Here is a 20,174-nt window from a genome sequence, read left to right on the forward strand (position 1 = left end):
AGTTCTCAGAACTGCTGTTTCCCTTGCCTGTGTGTTATTAGACTTAGTAGAAATCGTGTGGATTTCTTTTGGTAGGGGATGTAAACATGCATATATTTGCACATACAAGTAAGGAGACAACCAGGCCAGTGCAGATGAATTTGCTGTAATCATTGAAATCTCTATTTTGTAATCTTACTTACAAACTAGAAATTTGTCTTCCAAACTTCAGCTGATGACCTAATGCTTGAACAAAGCAGCACGGCCTGAGAAGGTATTTCTCCTTATCAATAACACTGTTTAACTGGTTCCTGGCTTGTGCTTTGGATTTGAAAACAGCAAAGAGGAGCCCAGAAGGAGGGCGGGGGAGGGCTTTGTATCCACGTGTCTATTAGACAGATGGAGATGAAAATTGGTCTGAGGTCAAGCCATTTGCTGCGTTCTCACAGCCTTCGATTTTCCTCTCATCCTCACCACAGATCATCTCAAATGATTCCGTAATAACCAAAAGTGCAACATTGACCTTTATTCCCTGGTGGATTACTGGGTTTCACAGTCCAAATGGCAGGAAGTCTATTTTGTTCTTCCAGAAGGAGCGCAGCATTATTGAACCAGCTCAGCCCTGTGGGAACCACACAAGTACGGCCAGTGTAACAGAATACGTGGGTTAAATTTGGTTTCTGGTGCTCTGGGAAACCAGAATTGACATGTCCTGGAACCCACATAATTAATGGAAGAATATCTGTGAATGTTTTCTAAAAACACACACAGGAGCACACAGATTGATTTGTCCACGTGTAAAATAAACTTGTGTGGGAACTTGTGGTGGCTCCTGGCTGATAAATTGCTCTTAGTTGCTTCCTCTTTTTTTTTTTTTAATTGTTTCTGCAGTATATCTTAAGGCAGCAAAGTAACAAGTTAAAAAATAAGATGATGTGACTAAGCACATGAAGGCTTGGGCTTTTTCTTTGCTGTACTTTTAATTATGTATAGTTTTGATTAGTCCTTGTGGCCAGGAATAGTAGTCTCTCATACAACACACATTTTTTTTTCCCCTCATGAAAGTTCTTTGCTTGGCGAAATGATGATTTTTTTTCTTTTGCTTTAGGCTTCCCTGTAGATTGTATTTTATTGCACTGATGGAGATTTTTTAATTGTGAAAAAGTAATCTGAGAGAGAGAGAGGGAGAGAGGGAGAGAATTGAATTTGTGTTTAACACACCACTCCTGACTGTTTCCACGTGCATAGCTGAGCCAATATCTAGTGAATCTCTGCACTGGGAATCTTGCCATCACTCATCCTTGTGTGTACCATCTTCTAGATACTTAAGCTTCCCCAGGGGTTGTGCTTTGAAAGTCTTACTAGCATCCCTGAGTTCATACTCATGTTCTAAAATGCTTTTGAGACAATAAGTGCTTTCTTGACTGCTTACGATTTCCTTTTGTGCCTCAGTGTCTCTCAACCTCTGATCTCCCAGCCCTTACCACCCCCCTGCATGACAAAAAAAACCTGACAACAAAAAAACCAACCTTGCTGGATATAGCCCTGCATTATTCCTAAGGCAGATTCTGGTACTAGTTTTTATTCCCCCTCAGTCTCTCTTTTGGCTTCTGTGGATCCTTTTTGCAAGCTTTCTGACATCTGATGTGGGTGAAAAGAGAATTCTGTCCCCCACTGGGAAGTCATGAGCCTTGTCATCTATCCTTCCCTCTTCACCGGCAGGCAGCCTGGTAGCTTCTCAGCTAGAATTGTCACCCTGAGTGTGCAGTGCTGGGGGTGGTATGGTCCTGGAACTTTACCAGCAGTGTTCTTGTTGGCCTTGCTTTCTCCCTTCTGTACCTCCTACCCTTCTTCCCTCCCTCACTTTATCTCTTTAGCCCTCCCTTGAGCCCAGGATGTGAGCTATCCCTTAGGTTTTTCTCAAGATTAGTACTCTGCCACTTGAGCCACACTTTCACTTCCAGCATTTTTGTGGCTAATTGGAGATAAAAGTCTTAGGGACTTTTCTGCTCAGACTGGCTTTGAACTGCAATCCTCAGATCTCGACCTCCTGAGCACCGAGGATTACAGCCACTGGTGCCAGGAGGCCTGTATCTTCTTCTAGGGTAGTTTCTTTTCTTTCCCAAGACAGTTATTCAGGAAGAAGAGTGACAGCTGCCATTTCTGTGTGGCCTTTCAGCTGAAACTTATAAAATTGGGGACTTAGTTGCCTTGTGTTGGTCCCTTTGTCTTATTTTTGGCAGAGGATTTTGATGTCTTACAGACACAGTCACATCAAACTGCTTTTCCTAATGAGGAACAAATAAAATGGGAGCTGTTGATGGGGACCACTAAGAACAATGGTAAACTAGCAGTTTAGAGTTGGGAACTCTGGGTTTTTGCATTGTGGGGATGGAAGGTGCAGAAACTTTTCTACCAACTACCAGAGATCAAAAGACCTGCACTATCCAGGCCTTCTCAGTAGTAGCTGAAGTTAGAAAGGAGTGTTTTAGATATGGCAGTGTTACTGAGTCTGTGCAAAAGTCAGAGGTCTATTTTTTTCCAGCCACGAGCAGATTTTTGCATATTCCAGTCTTTGTCCTTACATAGACATATTTCAGTTTCACAATTGCTGTTTCAACCTTCATAGATGTTTGTGATGTGGAATGGAAGGCTTTTCCTCCCACTAGGACTGCTATTATTTGATGTTATCTAATTTCTCCTGAGCTCCCTAATGACTAGGATCTTTGCAGAAAGTGGAAGGTGTGGGCCTGGGGTGTGTTCAAGGAGAGGCTGGCTGTTTCCAGGGAGAACAATAGGCAGTGACTTCACCCTGATATTTAGTGATTCACTCTGTGAAGTTTGGCTTTAAAGCCTTCTGTGGCACCTAAGAGTGCATTTTCCTTTAAGGCCACCAAAAGCTGGCCTTTTTTTCATCCTGGGACAAGTCAATACGATTTCCTGCGAACAGCCCTTTCTGAACCATAACAAGGGTTTCTGAATAATGGAAATGTGCTAGTTAAGAACTGAAACAGCTGCGAAGCCTTTGTCAAAGATGCATCTTTACCAAAATGACAAATTAAAGCCCAAATGCTCTGCTTGGCAACAGTTGGGTCAAAACATTTAAGTCATTAATTAGAACGAATTGAAGGGGGGTGGGGGTGGGATTTACACAAACACACTGCATTGCAGACTCAACTTCATCTTGGAAAACGCAACTGAATTCTTTGGGAAATTAAAAAAAAAAGCAGCCCTCAAGTGGGGCCTGGCAAGCTTGTCATTTGCAAATAAATCAAAAGACCATCCTTGCAAGAAGCAGAACCAATGAATAGAGTTGCTTTGTCATTCTTTGATGGGCCCCACACTTAAGCCTGCTATTAAAAATGAATGCATTCAAGAGGCTCTGCATTAAGAACATAAACAATTAAGGGCACTTGAGTTGCTCTACTGAGAGTGCCTGAGAAGATAGGAGAGCTTTCTCCAGAGATGCAGGCCCTGCAATCTGCCTTCAGAGCCAGAGAATGGGAGCAATTAAGGTGGCTATCTCTGCGCTGGCAGCCTGCAGCACCAGTGTCCTCACTCTCCCCCCCCCCCCCCACTTCCTTTGCTGTTTCCTTTCTTTTAACCCCTCCTGTTTCTAGAGTGTGAACTACTCACAGGGAAGGCTACAGCAAGCCTGGGCCCAGCTGGCCAGGGCTCAGATTTAGAATGGTGTAAGAACTGCCAAACAGAGGGCAAGATGGAACATAAAACATATTATCTGCCAGTAACTGGGGACTTATGTTCTGATTAGTTGAGCCACTAAAAGGTTTCTGTCATCTGGTACTCTTTGTTTTGGCTCAATCATAGGTTTGGAGAAGGGGCAAGATTACATTGTCATGGGTGGAATCATTTAAATGAAGTTTCCAGGTTTTCCACAGGAGGGAAATGCATTCCTATATCCTGGGCTTACATTTGTGATTGTATGTGCGCATGCATGCATGCTGTACCTGGGGCTTGAACTCAGCCTGAACACTGCCCCTGAGCTTCTTCACTGAAGGCTGCGACTTGAGACTCACCTCCACTTCTGGCTTTTTGCTGGTGAGCTGAAGAAAGAGTCTCAAGGACTTTCTTTCTCAGGCTGACTTTGAACCTTAATCCTCAGATCTCAGCCTCCTGAGTAGCGAGGATTACTACCTCTGTATGTCCCCCCTCACACACTTCCTCCACGGGATTGCAAACAAAGAAGGTCAAGTGTAGTGGCAGGCCTTCAGAGGCAGGCAGGCCTGACCTCGCCACTGACTTGCTCAGACCTTAGGAAAGTTATTTTAACCTTTTAGTCCATTCCCACAGGAAACCTGGTATTGCGAAGATTCGAGAGATGCCAGAGGGCTTGGCAGGTGCTGGGCAGCAGGTGCTGCCCTGTTTTGTGTGGCAATACATCAGTGGCAATGCTTGTCAGTGTGGCCCTTCGTCCAGTAGCTTCAGGATCACTTGGAACTTGTTAGAAAGAAATACAGGTTCTCAGGTCCAGATCTCGATCAGAAGCTTCAGGCTGGGACCCAGCCACCTGGGCTTTTAACTTAGCCCTTCAGGTGAAACCACCAGCCACCCTCATTTACATTATAACCTCTATGTACAGGTATCACCCCACAAGCTGGGAGTGCTGCCCCTTGATAAGAGTTTGTGTTTAGCTTATACTAAGGTCTGAGTTCAATCACCACCACAGGGAAAAAAACAGTAAAGCCACCAACACACACACAGAAACAATAATAAACCAAACAAACCTCTTTTTTTTTTTGTCATGGGGCTTGAACTCAGAGCCTGGGCCACTGTCTCTAAGCTTTTTTGCTCAAGGCTAGCTAGCACCCTATCACTTTGAGTCACAGCTGTACTTGTTTTCTGGTGGTTATTTGGAGATGAGTCTCACAGATTTTCTTACCCAGGCTGCCTTCAAACTGCAATTTTCAGATCTCAACCTCCTGAGTAGCTAGGATTATAGGCATGAGCCACCAGTGCCTGGTATACCTCACATTCTTTTAAGTTATCCCAAAATATTATTAGCCATTTTATTGATGCTACTTTTTTGGAGCTGGGTCTCACTATGTAGCCTCATACTCACTGTACACCACAGCCTGGTTTGGGATTGTTGATCTTCCTGCCTCAGCCTCCTAAGTGTTGGAATTATAGGTCTGCACTACCCCACCTGGTGCTATACTTGCTCTCAACCAAAATCTACCTTGATGCCTTAGAATTTAAGATAAATTTAGCTTTTCATGAACATATTGGCAAAGCATGGTGCTCAGATATGAAGCCACTGAGGGGCAGATAATTTTGAAGGCTGCGTTTTGGCAGAGGAAAACTTTGCTTAGGAAAGGGAAGCCAACACACACCCCCACACACACACTATGAGGTACACAGTAATACATCCTGAGTTATACTCTTTTGATGGGCTAGGGGTTCTGATGTTAAGAGCTGATACATAATTGTTTATGCCTGGGAGGGAAGGTACTGAAATGTAATTTGGCTGAAGCTTGCTTATTTCTGGCTTACAATTTATAAGCTAAGTCCCTTATAAAATGCCTATTCTGTCTTGTAGAGCCTTCCTGCAGGGGTAACAGAAGTACAATGACCCTATCTTGACAATCAGGTAGCCTCTCTTATGGTACCTTTGTTGGCTGACCTATGACATGGCCTTGCCCTTGTCAGCTGCAGTCCTGTTTGGGCTGTATGGCCAGCCAGCTTGGCTGCTTTGCAAACAAGGCTGAGTTTATTTATCAGTTCTTGTTTCTGGTTGAGTGTGCCCCAGTTTCCCACTTTTGCTTCCTGGAGAAAAGACTGGGCAGGATATGTGGTTTCTAATCTTGCTTTATGATCTTGAACAAATCATTTCCTCTGTGTTGGTTTCTTCATGTGTGATTTGAAGATTATAGGAGGGTCAGGTTGCCAAATGGTTTCAGGGTTTTTCAGTTGTTGTTGCGTTTGGTTTGTGGGCTCAACAACTGCTATCTCTTTCCAATTCAACAATGAATAAAGGGAAGTTTTCACAAGGTTATAGAGGAGGAGTAGGGGTGGGGGTGGAGGTCACCCATGGCCCTGCTACCTCAGGGTATCATAACTTTATTTGGGTCTCAGCTAATGGTGCTTGGCCCATTTAACTCCCTACCTCCACACAGTCACGACCCCCTCCCACCAGGTGTTGATTGTGTTATTCTCCCTTTTCCATCTAGCATATGTGTCGGGTATTTTAGTAAAATGTACTCAGTGGTTCCCTTAATATTATACAAGTGACTTGCCAGGAGAGCAAATGTTGTCTTTTCCAGAAACCCCATAGATGATCATGTGTTCAACTGCTACCAATCTCTCTCTATTTCTCCTCTATCCTCTCTCCCTTTGGTGCTGGTACTAAAGCTTAAATTCAGAACCTGGGCGACCTGCCCCTTAGCTTCTTGGCTCAAGACTAGCAATCTACCACTTGGGCCACCGCTCCACCCACATCTGGCTTTTTGGTGGTTAATTGGAGCTAAGAGTCTCAAGGACTTTTCTGCCAGGGCTGGCTTCAAATTGTAGTTACCTAGGATTAGAGGTGTGAGCCACAACTGCCCAGTTCTGGTATCCATCTTATACCTGGCCCTTCTTTTTTTTCTTTCGTTCTTCTTCTTCTTCTTCTTCTTTTTTTTTTTTTTTGCTTGCCTTGAAACGAGTGCTGCGCAGAACAGTTTCATACATGGAATGCTTCTTATTTGAACTATTTCCTTAGGGTAAATTCTTAGTGGTGGGATGCCCTAACAAAAGGTTTGAATAATTTCATGTTCTTTGAAACACACTGCCCATTGATTTGCTTCCCAAGACGATTTACTGGCATCACTAATATGTGATCATTCATATCTCCTGAGGACTTGTAACTACTAAATTTTTATTTATTCATTATTTGTAAGCCATCTTAACTGGTTACAAATGACCACCTTTACTTACAACCAAATTTGCATTTGTTTGATTGCTTAGAGAGGTTGAACATTTTTTTTTTCACCCTGTGGTTAGGGTTGTCATTTTACACCTCCAGAAATTTCTGGTCAGAAGAGATTTAGAAGTTATCCTTTTACTTCCTTTTCTGTGCTTTGTTTTCATGTTCTTGACCATGTTATCTGTCGCCAGATGCTTCTTACAAACAGTCCAATGTGTTTTCCTCTTGGCTTCCTGATTGGTTCAGGCAAACCACAAGATCACTTTGCCAGCTCTCAGTATAAGCACCATTTGTATGATCCATCAATTTGCAATTCTGATCCTGGTGGAGTTTTCCCTCACTATGGGGTGACTGGGCAGTGTGCCACTGACTCGCTTTGAGACCTGTGGTCAATACTCTTAATGTAGTCCTCGCTTGGACTGGAGCTTCAGGCAACACTCACTGTATGTTTCTCTATGTGGTAGAGGAGTGGGCTGGCTCTTTAGGCTTATAATCAGACAAGGGATTAAAACTCTTCAGTTCAGATGCTCAGAAAATGAAATCTGTAGTTTAAAAACCTTGGGGGCAAAAAAAAAAAATCCCTTTTAAGTATTTGCCAGGTGCCACTGGCTCATGCCTTTCATTCTAGCTACCATGATCCTCAGATCATGGTTAGAAGGCAGCCTGGGTGGGAAAGTCCGTAAGACTTTATCTCAAATTAACCAGCAAAAAGCTCGAAATAGAGGTATGGCTCAAGAGATACAGCCCCAGCCTTGAGTGAAAAGCCCAAGGGACAGCACCTAAGCCTTGAGGTGAAGCCCCAGTCCTAGCACCAAAAAAAAAAAAAAAAGGAAAAGAAAGGAAAATAAAATAGCACACAGAAAATATCCCCCTCCTCCAAGTTTTGATTCATTACTTTTCTTTAAGGTATTTGGTCATGGTTCAACTAAACTACACATGTATGTGAATCTTTCTGTTGTTGTTGGTTGTGGGGCTTGAACTCAGGGCCTGGGTACTGTCCTTGAGTTTTTGTGCTCAGTGCTAGCCCTCTGCCACTTTGAGCCACAGTGCCACTTCTGGTTTTCTGATGGTTGATTGGAGATCAGGGTCTTAAGGACTTTTCAGCCCAGACTGGCTTTGAACATGATTCTCAGATCTCAGCCTCCTGAGTAGTTAGGATTTCAGGCGTGAGCTACCAGCTCCTGGCTCTCTTCTCTTTCTTTTTCTTTTTTGACACAGGATCTTGCTATGTAGTTCAGGCTAACTTTGAATCTACCTGTCTCAGCCTTTTGAGTGCTGAGATAACAGACATGCACCACTGTGCCTGCCTAGCATAGTGGATGTTATGCCTTTGAACTTAAGAATTTTTGTACACACTGCTTTACTCCTAAGATCAAGTAGTAATGGTTTGGTGTGTGACGGAGTTTAGGGAGTGCAGGGAGATTCACCTTTAATGTTCAATGGACCTTTGCTTTCCTAACTTCCATTGAGTATGGACCCACGATGGGTTTTAATGGCAGAGGTCTGATGAAGACACATCGGAGTATTTACTAGGAGTCTTGTTTTCATGCTTCCCATCATGTTGTTTTGAGAAGACTTGTTGCCAGAAGACCTGAGGGAACTGTGGAAGCTATATGCAGCATTTGCTTTTCAGCACATAGATGTAGTTTATGAAACAACAGTAAGTGCTGTGGAGAATCTTAAAAAGCCCAGAGAAGATTGTGTTTATTGGTGTTATGGGCAAAAGCAACTCCTGAATGGAATTGAGGAAGGCCTTGAAGAGTGGTGATGGTGCTGGGGCTCCCTTAGGTTTGAATAGCAGTTTGGAGAAGCAAATAGAAAGTATATACATATTAGTGCAATTTGATTTTTTTTCTTTTTCCTTTTTTTTTTTTTTTTTTTTTTTTGTTGGGTGTGGGGCTTCCACTCAGGGCCTGGGTATTGTCTCTGAGCCTTTCTGCTCATAGCTAGAGCTCTACTACTTTGAGCCATAGCTCCACTTCTGGTTTTGTGGTGGTTAGTTGGAGAGTCTCCCAGCCTTTCCTTTGCAGATTGGCTTTGAACCTAGATCCTACAATCTCAGCATCCAGCATAGCCAGGATTACAGGTGTGAGCTACCAGTGCCAGTCTTCACCTTGATTTTTTTTTTTTTTTTTTTTGGCCAGTCCTGGGCCTTGGACTCAGGGCCTGGGCACTGTCCCTGGCTTCTTCCCGCTCAAGGCTAGCACTCGGCCACTTGAGCCACAGCGCCGCTTCTGGCCGTTTTTCTGTATATGTGGTGCTGGGGAATCGAACCTAGGGCCTCGTGTATCCGAGGCAGGCACTCTTGCCACTAGGCTATATCCCCAGCCCCTTCACCTTGATTTTGATGAAACTCTGAACTAGATTAATTTGGGACACCTGGTACTGTTTTTCTCAAACCCAAACCTGAATTTTGTGATTATGAGGGCAAATTTGCCATCATATGTACATCATTGAGGGACATTGACATGGGCATGCACTGAGCATAAGCGAATGTTCTAGGCAGGTAATTTAGATCCCTGCTTCCTGCTGCCTTTGGGGGAAGGCTTGATGCTGTTTGGGGCAAACCCAGCCAGCGTCTTCTGTTTCTGGGTCAGAGAGTTCCTTGAAGATTTGGTTTGGGGATAACTCTTGGATGCTGATTTATTGTTGTTATTTCACCCAATGTCCGAAGCACAGGTTCAGGGAAAGTTTATTTATAAACATTGTGACCTAGCAGGTACAAAATGTGCCTTCAGCTTTGAGCAGAAAAATGATTTCTAGGTGGAAAATACAGTTAGTGCGCATAGCTTTTTCTTGGGAGTTGTCAGGAGAGGCAAAATATGGTGTGAAGCTCCTTGACCTTGAATGGAAGGGTGGGTGAGGAACATTCCTCCTTGTTAATTTGTGTTAAATTAAGAATCCTAGCAACATGACCTGGTGGCAAAGGTAATAGTACTAAGCATCATTCTTGAGTTTCCTGTTGCTGCCCTCACCACTGTGAAATCCTTCCCGCAGAGTTGGAGGTGCTGATTTTACAACTTACAAAGCACTTTAGGTGCATACCACACCTTTGCAGTGCCCGTAGTGAAGAAGTAATAATCAGCTATCTCTTAACAGATGGAGGGCCAAGCGTAGCTCAGCATTTCAGTGTTCTCTCTTGTTCTTATAACAAGAGGCAAGATTTGAACTTAGGACTTTTGGCTCAGATCAGGTGCACAGTTCAAGGTAGATTAAGGTTGTATTATCTGGCAGAGGGAGGAGACAGCTTAGAAAAGATCCCCTTTTCCCCATTGATCTTATTTCTCTTAACTTCTCTAGACTACTTAATTGGATTTTCACAGTTGACTTGGATTTTTTTTATGATTCCTCATCAGGTTAAGTTTTGATCTGTATTTGATCTGTAACCTTATTCTTCTTGCTTTAATCATATCTGGTCTATTCCATTTCATGTTAGCTTTGGCCTGTGTTACTTTTGTTTTTCTTTGGATTGCTGTAATACAAGATCCCAGATACTTGTAATTTTAGATACTCAGGAAGCTGTGATCTGAGTATTGAAGTTCAAAGCCAGCCCAGGCAGGAAAGCATATGAGACCCTTATCCTCAAATAATAACAAAAAATCTAGAAGTAGAGCTGTGTAGAGAACCCGATTTGAGTTAAAGGACGAGGCCTAAGCCTTGAGATCGAGCCCTAGTACTGGGACAGAAATGATGGCATCAGCATGAATTTCTTTTTTTTTCTTTTGTCTTGCTTGCATTGTTTGAGTCAATGTGAGGTCCACCCTGGGAGGGCTGCATGCGGATGCCCCTGTCTGTCTAAAGTCTCTACCCAGTACCTGTGTTACCTAGATAACTGGCATACCTAAAGGCAGCCACTTTCCTTCACCTGGCTATACCTCCCTGCCCTTGACCTAGAAAGGCAGGGCCAGTCTGGGGTTGCCCCTTCTCTGGCCATGCATCATCTCAGCCAGCAGTTCAGGTATAAACTTTTCTCTCTTGCCTGAATTCCACTTGGTGTTCTCCTTTATCGACTACCTACTTTAATAAACCTTATAGTCAATATATAGACTCAAGATAGTCCAGGATGATCTGGAACTTGTGATCTACCTGCCTCTGCCTCTTGATTGATGGGATTACAGGCATTTGTAAAAATGGGGCTTTCCTATCCTCCAACCATGTTCAGGTCTACCTTGAAGACATTCTGTGTACCAACACATTTGTTACTATTTCTAGAAAAAGATGAGGACCTTTTTTTCTTCCTAAACTGGAATTTACTCCAGTTAGATGAAGTAAAATTAAGTACAAAAAGCAGCCGTAGTGACACCAGAAGCAAATGAAGAATGATTTATATAATCTTGCTGTGTTCTAATCCTTACCCCAAAGGCAGAAGCGTGGGAAAAAAATTCTTCAGTGTGGCCATCTAACAACTGAATGTCCTATCCAGCTAAAAATCCATATTAATGGTTGAAAGACAAATGGCAAGCTGTGTGGAAGGGTCAGTAATTGTCTTATGTAAAGAACCACTACAAAAAGACAGTGATTAAACACCAGCAAAAGGAGAAAGGAAAAATACAGTGGGCCAATAAATACATGAAAAGATGTTTAACTTCAGGAAGAATCCAAGTAATGCAAATAAGAATGAGGTCATTTTTTTTTTTAATTTACTAGATGGATAAAGATTAAAAAAAGGTCAACAAAACCCAATATTGACTCTGGGTGGGAGAGTAAGCACTGCATGACAGGCAATAATGTGAGTTTGTATAGCTTTTCTACTGGGCACTTTGGCCCCACTCATTACAATTTAAAATATGCAAACACTTTGACACAGAAGTTTCACTTACAAGGGAGTCCTTTTAGAGATCTGCATGGAGGGTTATTTGGTACATAGTTTATAATTATGGAAAATTAGATGGGACATAAATATCCTCTGGTGCCAGAAATGCTTAAATATCATCAGTATCTTTTTTTTTTTTTTTTTTTGGCCAGTCCTGGGCCTTGGACTCAGGGCCTGAGCACTGTCCCTGGCTTCTTCCCGCTCAAGGCTAGCACTCCGCCACTTGAGCCACAGCGCCGCTTCTGGCCGTTTTTCTGTATATGTGGTGCTGGGGAATCAAACCTAGGGCCTCGTGTATCCGAGGCAGGCACTCTTGCCACTAGGCTATCTCCCCAGCCCCGTGTATCTTTATAGAGTACATTCATACTTATGTCTGACTTGAGTGGGAAATACTATAGAAGAGTACATAGATCAGGGGCCCTTTAATAGTACATTGTTTTCGATAGGTTTTGCATGTGGGTAATGCTGACATCCCAAGGCCACCTTATTGCCTATGATTATTCCTGAATGTGGATTTAGGGTTATTTTTACTGTCTTCTTTTCTCTCGGCCTCCCTCCCCCCTACTCTTCCACCACTACTTCCTTCTGTGTGTGTGTGTGTGTGTGTGTGTGTGTGTGTGTGTGTGTGTGTGTGTGTGTATGTGTATGCATATGCATGCCAGTCCTGGAACTTGAACTCGGCCTGGGTGTGTCCCTGAGCTTTTTAATTTTTGCTCAAGGCCAGCACTCATCACTTGCTTCATAGCTCCACTTCTGGTTTTCTAGTGGTTAATTGGAGATGAGGGTCTCACAAACTATCCTAACCAGGCTGGCATTGAACTGTGATCCTCAGATCTCAGCCTCCTGAGCAACTGGGGTTACAGTTGTGAGCCTCTTAGAGCCTGGCCTTATTTTAATTTTTATGCTTCTCTGTCCATATACATCTGTGTGTGTACAGTATGTGTGTGTGTGTTTAAAATCAGCATATATCTTTATATTTTGTGATGATAAAGATCAAACTTAGGTCCTTGTACACACTAGCCTAGTAAGTGTTCCACCCTGAGCACGTGTGCTTTTTTCCTTTTTCTTTTCTCTTCTCCTTTTGTTGGTAGTAGGACTTGACCTCTGGGCCTGGTGGGCTCTGTCCCTGAGCTCTTCAGCTGGAGACTAGTGCTCTACCACTTTGAGCTGCTGCACCACTTCCTGTTTTCTGGTGGTTGATTGGAGTTAATAGTGTCAACGACTTTCCTGCCTGGTCTGGCTTTGAACTGTGATCCTCAGATCTCAGCCTCCTGAGTATCTAGGATTACAGGTATGAGCCACCGGTGCCCGACAGCACATGTGCTTTCTACAGTTGGAAAACCTTAAGAAGGGGAAGGTGCAGAAAGCACAGAATATGTAGCACAGGGAATCCCCTTACCTGAATACATATGTTTACATGTATGATATGTATTTGCCTGCACGTGTGCATAACCGTGCTCCAAAGGAAAGGGAAGCATGTCCTTGCTTTCTATGAGAGCCATGACCTTGGATGGTTGTGATCAAAAAGAACTGGGTGGGGCTGACTAAGTTTTGTTTTTGCACCTGGCACAGATGCACTTTTTTTTTTTTTAATATCTTTTTGCCCTGATTATTCTAAAGCAAGGTCATTGGTTTGCTTTCTAAACCAGTCACTTCCCTTTCTAGGATATTTCTTCCATTGTATGGTCTGTAACCCCAGCTCATCGGTGGTCAGGGAAGAATTGGGCTAAACTCAGTCCCAGAAAAACAACAACTGTGTTTGGGGACAAAAAGTGGCTCTTAACTGGATTGTAAAGTCCCTGGGATTTCTACTTTGTCTTACTCTCTTTTCTGTTTCTCAAGGGTATGGCCAGAATGCTTTGTAATTTTCTTCTCTTGATCCTTTTTATTGTCTAATTCTGGTATAGAGACAATATTTGGTAAACATAGACAGAAAATGATGGAGTTGGTAAGGTCTCTCTACAGATCTATTCCATTCTATTCCATTCCATTCTCAGAACTGGTTTTTCATTATTAGAGGAAAGCAGAGCTGCTTTGCACAGCTGTGGGGTGTTGGAGAGGGGGTGGTGGCTCCCTGCTCTAGGCTGGAAGTAAAGGACTTCCCACTCCCACCCTTGGCAGTGTGGACTTCTGGGGATTTGGAAGTGAGTAGGGACTTTTTTTTTGTTGTCTTCACAACAGCCAATGTGACAGCTGTTCAGATCACCTGCTGTTGTTTTCACCTGAACCCTGGTTCCTGCAAATGAGGTCTTCGTATTTGGTGACACTTAACCAAGTACCCAGGATATCAGGAATCAGCCATCGCCTTCAACTTGAGTTCTGCTTTTAGTACTGTTTCCTTGGTTTGCTTGACTTTTTGAGACCGTGTAGGATGCTACTAACATTAAAGTCATATTGTTGTGCAAAAGTTGGGGTGAGTTGGCAGGAAGTCACTGGGTCCTTTATCCTTCCTTTTACCTTAACTCACATCTTTGAAAACCCAGGCTTTATAACTTCTGATACCAGTTTAATTGAACTTGCTGTAATTGCATCAATGTGCCACAGTATGCCATCATTATAAAAGCATATTATGGCGTTTCTAATCTCTAGATTTAAATGGCTAGATAGCCTTAAACCACGTAGATTTTCTGAGTCAATTAAGCCACTCATTGTCTTTTTATTAAGTGACCAATAAACTATGCATGTGGGTTGTACTTTGCAAGGGAGGCGGCTGTCTTCTTTTCCTCTCAAGATAAATATCAGTAACAACCGGGAGAAACACTTTTCTGTCTTCCCGGGAGAGAGGAGAAGCGCACCAAGTGTTGACGGTATGAAAATTTTCACCTTTTCAAACTGATTGTGAGGCGTTCTAAACATTTGTATGGCTTTGTCTTTGTAGACTGAAATCGCCAAGAGATTGAACACGATTTGTGCCCAAGTCATCCCATTTCTGTCTCAGGAAGTAAGTAAAACTGTTCAGCTGTTAAAGTGCAATTATGTTGCTTCTCTGTTTGCAAATTAGCTAGTTTTAAGATGTTAATTTTATCACAAGGAACAAGTGTGAAGAACATCTGTTACAGCTGAAGTGTGTAAACCCCTGCTATTCTGTCTCACACATCTGAAGGCTTGCTGCACAAGTGGTGACAGAAGCTCAACCCCAAATTAATTTTTCCCCCCTATGGAAAACTGCAAAGTGACTACCACACAGAAAGCTTTCTTTCTTTCCTTTCTTTTGAGTAATGTAGGCTTGATAGCTAAGGATTTGTTTGGCCTTTTGTCTTTTTTGTTGTTGGGTTTTTTGGGGAGGGAGGGGGGTTGTTTGGTTTGGGGTTTTTTTTGTTTTGTTTTTTTTTGGCCAGTCCTGGGGCTTGGACTAAGGGCCTGAGCACTGTCCCTGGCTTCTTCCCGCTCAAGGCTAACACTCTGCCACTTGAGCCTGGGCCTTGGACTCAGGGCCTGAGCACTGTCCCTGGCTTCTTCCCGCTCAAGGCTAGAACTCTGCCACTTGAGCCACAGCGCCGCTTCTGGCCGTTTTCTGTATATGTGGTGCTGGGGAATCGAACCTAGGGCCTCGTGTATCCGAGGCAGGCACTCTTGCCACTAGGCTATATCCCCAGCCCCCCTGGCTTCTTTTTGCTCAAGGCTAGCACTCTGCCACTTGAGCCACAGCACCACTTCTGGCCATTTTCTGTATATGTGGTGCTGGGGAATTGAACCCAGGGCCTCATGTATACGAGGCAAGCACTCTTGCCACTAGGCCATATCCCCAGCCCATCGTTTGGTTTTGTGTACCAGACTGAGGCTTGAACTCCGGGCCTAGGCGCTGTTCCCTTACCTTTTTTTTTTTTCCCTCAAGGCTGCTGCTCTACCACTTGAGTTCTGGCTTTTGTTTTTGGTGGTTAACTGGAATTTCACAAAATTTCCTGCCTGATTTGGCTTAGCAGATCTCAGCCTCCTGGAATAGCTAAGATTATAGACATGAATCACAGGGGCCTGACTTTTTTTTTTTCCTTCCCTCTTTCTCATGCTGAATTCAAAGTGGCCCCATGAAAACTGACCACCATGCAGGCAGACTTCCTATCTGTCTTATCAAGGACTGAACTTGGAGCTATTCACGGAGGGAGTAGGTGATAGTCTTATGGATAAAATGTATATTTTATGCTATGTCAAGCTTGAGTCACAGACATATAAGATGAGCCATTTTATTTAAGCACATTGAAGTTTATCTTAACATGTTGAGAGGGAAAAGAGCTTTGTATGAGTAATCAGTGAAGTTGACTCAACACTATCTTTAAGTTTTGCTTTGGAAGGTTTACTTTCTGGATATAAGCTGATAAATGTGTCTTAAGTGTTTTCAATGTGTAAAGAAGAATGTATCTTGACTGGGAAGAAAGCTCAGCGAGCAGGGAATTGGGATACTAGGGGTTGCTTTTACTTGTCATATGCCATTGAATGATGATTCATTCACTGCCAACCTTTTTTTAAAATCTAGTTGTTTGTTAGTCTTTAATGCTGTTGATCTCAGTCCTCCCACAGCTGATTTGTGGGTGCATTTTTACTTCTGGGTGGAGTTGGGAAATGGAGGGAATCGTCTTTCCACTAAAAGCCAAAGGGCTAAAAGAAAGAGAAATTCCTAATGTTGCTCAATTAATTCAGAAAAAGAAAAGGAAGTGGAAGTGTGTCTTAAGTGGTAGAGCACCAGCCTTGAGAGAAAAAGCTAAACAAGAGCATGAGACTCTAACTTCAAGCTCCAGTACCAACACAGACCAAACATAACTAAATAGCTAGGAACTTTATTCAGGCCTCAATCTAACAAGTCCTCTTCTCAAGGTTCTTTTTAATGGTTCATACCATTTGAGGCTAACCTCCCCACCCCCTACCACCCCATAAGTAAATAGTCTTGCATTTCTGCCTGGACCATCCTGGATTATGATCCTCCTATTTATTTATGTCTCCCACTGGCTGGAACATCCAACTTTTTATTGGTTGAGATGAGAGTCTCCAGAGCTTTTGGCCTGGAGCTCAACTCAAAACCCATCATTCTCCTGATCTCAGCTTCCCAAGGAGCAGGGATTCCAGGATGAAGCAGTTTTTCTAGCTTAACCACCCTTTTCTTTAGCCTGCAGTCCATGTCATGTTTATCTTGTTTTTGTTGTTGTTGTTACTAGAGTGTGCAAGGAAGTTCTTGGCTGTGGCTAACACATATTCTTCTTGTTTTCAAAGCATCAACAACAGGTGGCCCAGGCTGTTGAACGTGCCAAACAGGTGACCATGGCAGAGTTGAATGCCATCATCGGGGTACGTGGCCTACCAGGTCTACCTCCTACAGTGTGTATAACCAGCTTTCATTTCTTATTAGTTTGATGGCTTAGTATGTATATAAACGTAATTTTGTGTAGTTTAATGTTGACTGCTTTGAGAAGGGAAGGTGGGCGGAGAGGGTTTGAGTGTGTGCTGAGATGTATAAGAAAAGAGACTAAAATATACATCAGGATGATGATAGGAGAGAAATTTTAGGAGGGGGGTGGGAGTGGGGGAAAGAAAAAGAAATCTATTTTTTAAATGGGAAAATAAACTCTAGCTTATCCTGTGACCCTTCAAACCACCTTTGGGCCATTAGTCAAGTGGAAGCTTTAGGTAAGAATTTGAATGCTTTTTCATACTTTGTGTTAAACCCTTCCACTGTGGTGAGGTCAAGATGGGTCTCCGAATTACCATTTCACTGAGTTCTCTCTGCTGTTGCCTTTTGCTTTCTAGGGTATACAAACCTATGTAACTGTTTGCTTCTTCTCTCCTTTTTTTGGTGCCCTTTCATGAATTTTTAAGTGGCACACCAATGAAAAGAACGCTCTCTACCATGGAAGGAAGCGTTAATTGTCTGCCCTTGTGCTCTCTAGCCTTTCGGTGGAGTCCTGCTCTCCTCTGTGGAGTTCAGTTAGCACTCTGTGCCGGCCACCGGGGTTGTCAATCACAGGTCACTTGCCTGCATTAAGGAACTTAGTGAACCATGCTATGCATGTGTGCCCTCCTTCTGCCCAAGTTTGTCCCCCACCTTGCCCGCAGCAGGACCCAGGATGGTTCTCATGTGCTCTGCTCCCTTCCAGACTAAGTGAAAGCAGTCGCTGACACAAGGGGAGGGTCCCTTCTGATTTTATTCATGTGTGAGTGCCTTGAGCGGATTCAAAATCACTCATTTATCAATTTATGTTAATTGCTTGTGAGAAGATGCCCTGCTGGTCTTTATAGTTCCCTCAGACACTTTGTAATGATAATTAGACATGCTGCTGTACGGATTAAGAGTGCCATAGTCCAAAGCTGGCCACAAACAATAGAACCAGTTAATCCATCAGGGCTTAAAATTACATCCCAACTGGAGATGGAGAAAAAAAACATAAGAGCCAAGGAGGATTAAAGAATGAGCCTCAGCTTGAAAACTCTCCTTTCATCGGTTTCTCAATTGCAGATCTGCAGTTGGGTTGCCTATGGTAAGCTATTGGCAGTCAATTAGGTGAAATAAACTGGGAGGGTGACCTTCATTTCCTTTTAATAGCTTTTTCCTCCCTGAAATGGGGAGCTTCAGTGGATTTTCAGCTTAAATTTTATTCAAGCTGCTTTATTACACTTGACAGCTTAGCTCTGCATAAACAATTCTCCCTCCTCTTCCCCCAGATCTAGGCTCAGCCTTTCTTCCCCTTCACATTTTTTTTGAATGTTACTTAGTGGGCTCTCTAATCATATTCAACAAAAAAACACAATTACATCTGCATTTGTCTGCTGCCTTCTGTAATGAATTGCTTTATTTCAGAGATCAAATCAAATATTCACCGGCACTTTTGCATGTACCGTGTTTGATTAGCAGAGACTAATAGGGAATTGTACTTGTAGCTGGAGCACAGAACATTTTTTTAGCCCAAATGAATGAGGATGGAAAAGCCTGTTTTGATTAAAAGAAAACATATGCAAAGCAGTTCTCAAGTACCCAGCTCAACTTTGTGGAACATGTTTGTTTTCTGATGGGCTCTAAATCTTCATGTGTAATTTTTCTTTTGTTTCCCCGTAATGTTGAGGATTGAACCCAGGGCCTCACACATGCTAAGCAAACACTCAATCACTGAACTTCATTGCCAGCTACATGTAACGTTTCAATAATAAAAGACTTCATTTATATTCTTGAAGGCACCGCCTAGCCCCAGCAAATCTCTTGGACCTATGCTTTCAAAAAGAGGAAATTGTATTAACCAGATGTTGCCAGATAATATTCATTTTGAATGGAAACAGAAAATAAAAATAGCAAGTTGTTTTAGAAGGGCAGATGAATCGCTAATTTTCTGAATGGCTTGAGTCCAGGAAAAAATGTTGAGATTATAAAGGCAGATTAGCTCTGATAGCATAGCAACAATGACCCAAATTGGTGAATTGGGCTGAGCAGAAGACTGATGCCCTTTGTGTGTCTTCAAACATCCTGGCATGTGCAGTTTTTATTTTTGAAGTTTTTGGGTTGGTCTATTTAAATTTATGTCAGAAGGCGCTTTTAAAGTTTGTAGTTATCAATAATTATCTTGCACTGTAAGTTTCATGCTCTGGCATATGCTTGCTTTTTGCTGGAAAGGAATTGTGTGCATCCTGGAAAATTGAAGCAGCATAAAATTGGGTTGACAATTCAGTGGACCTTTGTCCCTTCATTGAACATGCTGTGTGTCAACCTGTCTCCCCAGAGGGGAGGGGGCACTGGGAGACTGTTCCTACAAGCAGCAGCTGCGGCAGAGTAAACGCAAGCCTGGTTTGATAGCAGCTGTCAGTACTGTTCAGGGACCAACATAGAGTAAAGAACAATGGGAAAGGCCAAGCTCTCGGTCTGCCTGGACTTTGAGGCTAAGAAAAGAAATAGTAATTTAGCGGTTTCGACATCTATTACAAGTGTGGGAGATCATGAAGGAGTACCCTTTAAAATGCAAATGAGTTGAAACATTCTCATTCCCTTGAAGGAACTATCAAGGAGCTTCTTGCTCGACAGGGTTGATGATATTTCTCTTTAGCAAGCCTGAATGAAGTTCAGTCTTCTCAAGGTGAGTTTAGCCTGTGTCCTGAGCCTGTGGGTGCTTATGATGAGGAAGAGAGGAAGCTGTGATTTCTCTGTTCTTGTCTCCTTATTAGTGAGTGATGATGCCTGTTTCTCACCAGCCTAAAAGTGTTATCACATTGCATAGAACTACTGCATTTCTTACCCTTTTCCCTCTTGCCTTTTATATAGAATATTGATTCTTAAGGTATCTCTTGTTTGGAGCTACTGAACTGTTTTTGCTAGACTATCTATTTTTGGGCCAGTACTGGAGCTTGAACTCAGAGCCTCATACTCTCATTTGGCTTTTTCCCCCTTAGCTTAAGGATGGTACTCTACTACTGAGCCACACCTCCACATCACATTTCTGTTTTTCTACTGGCTCATTGGAGATAAAAGTCTCCTAGACTTTTCTGGCCAGG

The 20,174-nt window shown here is 42.9% G+C and overlaps 1 protein-coding gene across 11 annotated transcripts in view; it reads left to right on the forward strand.

Moving 5' to 3' along the window:
• Tle1 (TLE family member 1, transcriptional corepressor) overlaps positions 1-20,174 on the forward strand; it is a 103,893-nt gene that overhangs the window by 19,481 nt on the left and 64,238 nt on the right. For 7 of the 11 annotated variants that reach the window (XM_048331822.1, XM_048331875.1, XM_048331831.1 and 4 more), the window contains exons 5-6: positions 14,593-14,655; positions 16,917-16,991. In XM_048331822.1, the coding sequence (XP_048187779.1) occupies positions 14,593-14,655; positions 16,917-16,991 (138 nt within the window). Of the gene's footprint in view, positions 1-14,592; positions 14,656-16,916; positions 17,022-20,174 lie in introns of all 11 variants that reach the window. The other 4 variants (XM_048331804.1, XM_048331883.1, XM_048331813.1 and 1 more) reach the window with 1 other exon arrangement.

The sequence above is a fragment of the Perognathus longimembris genome, chromosome 1 (genome assembly GCF_023159225.1).
Source record: "Perognathus longimembris pacificus isolate PPM17 chromosome 1, ASM2315922v1, whole genome shotgun sequence".
Taxonomy (NCBI): Eukaryota; Metazoa; Chordata; class Mammalia; order Rodentia; family Heteromyidae; genus Perognathus; species Perognathus longimembris.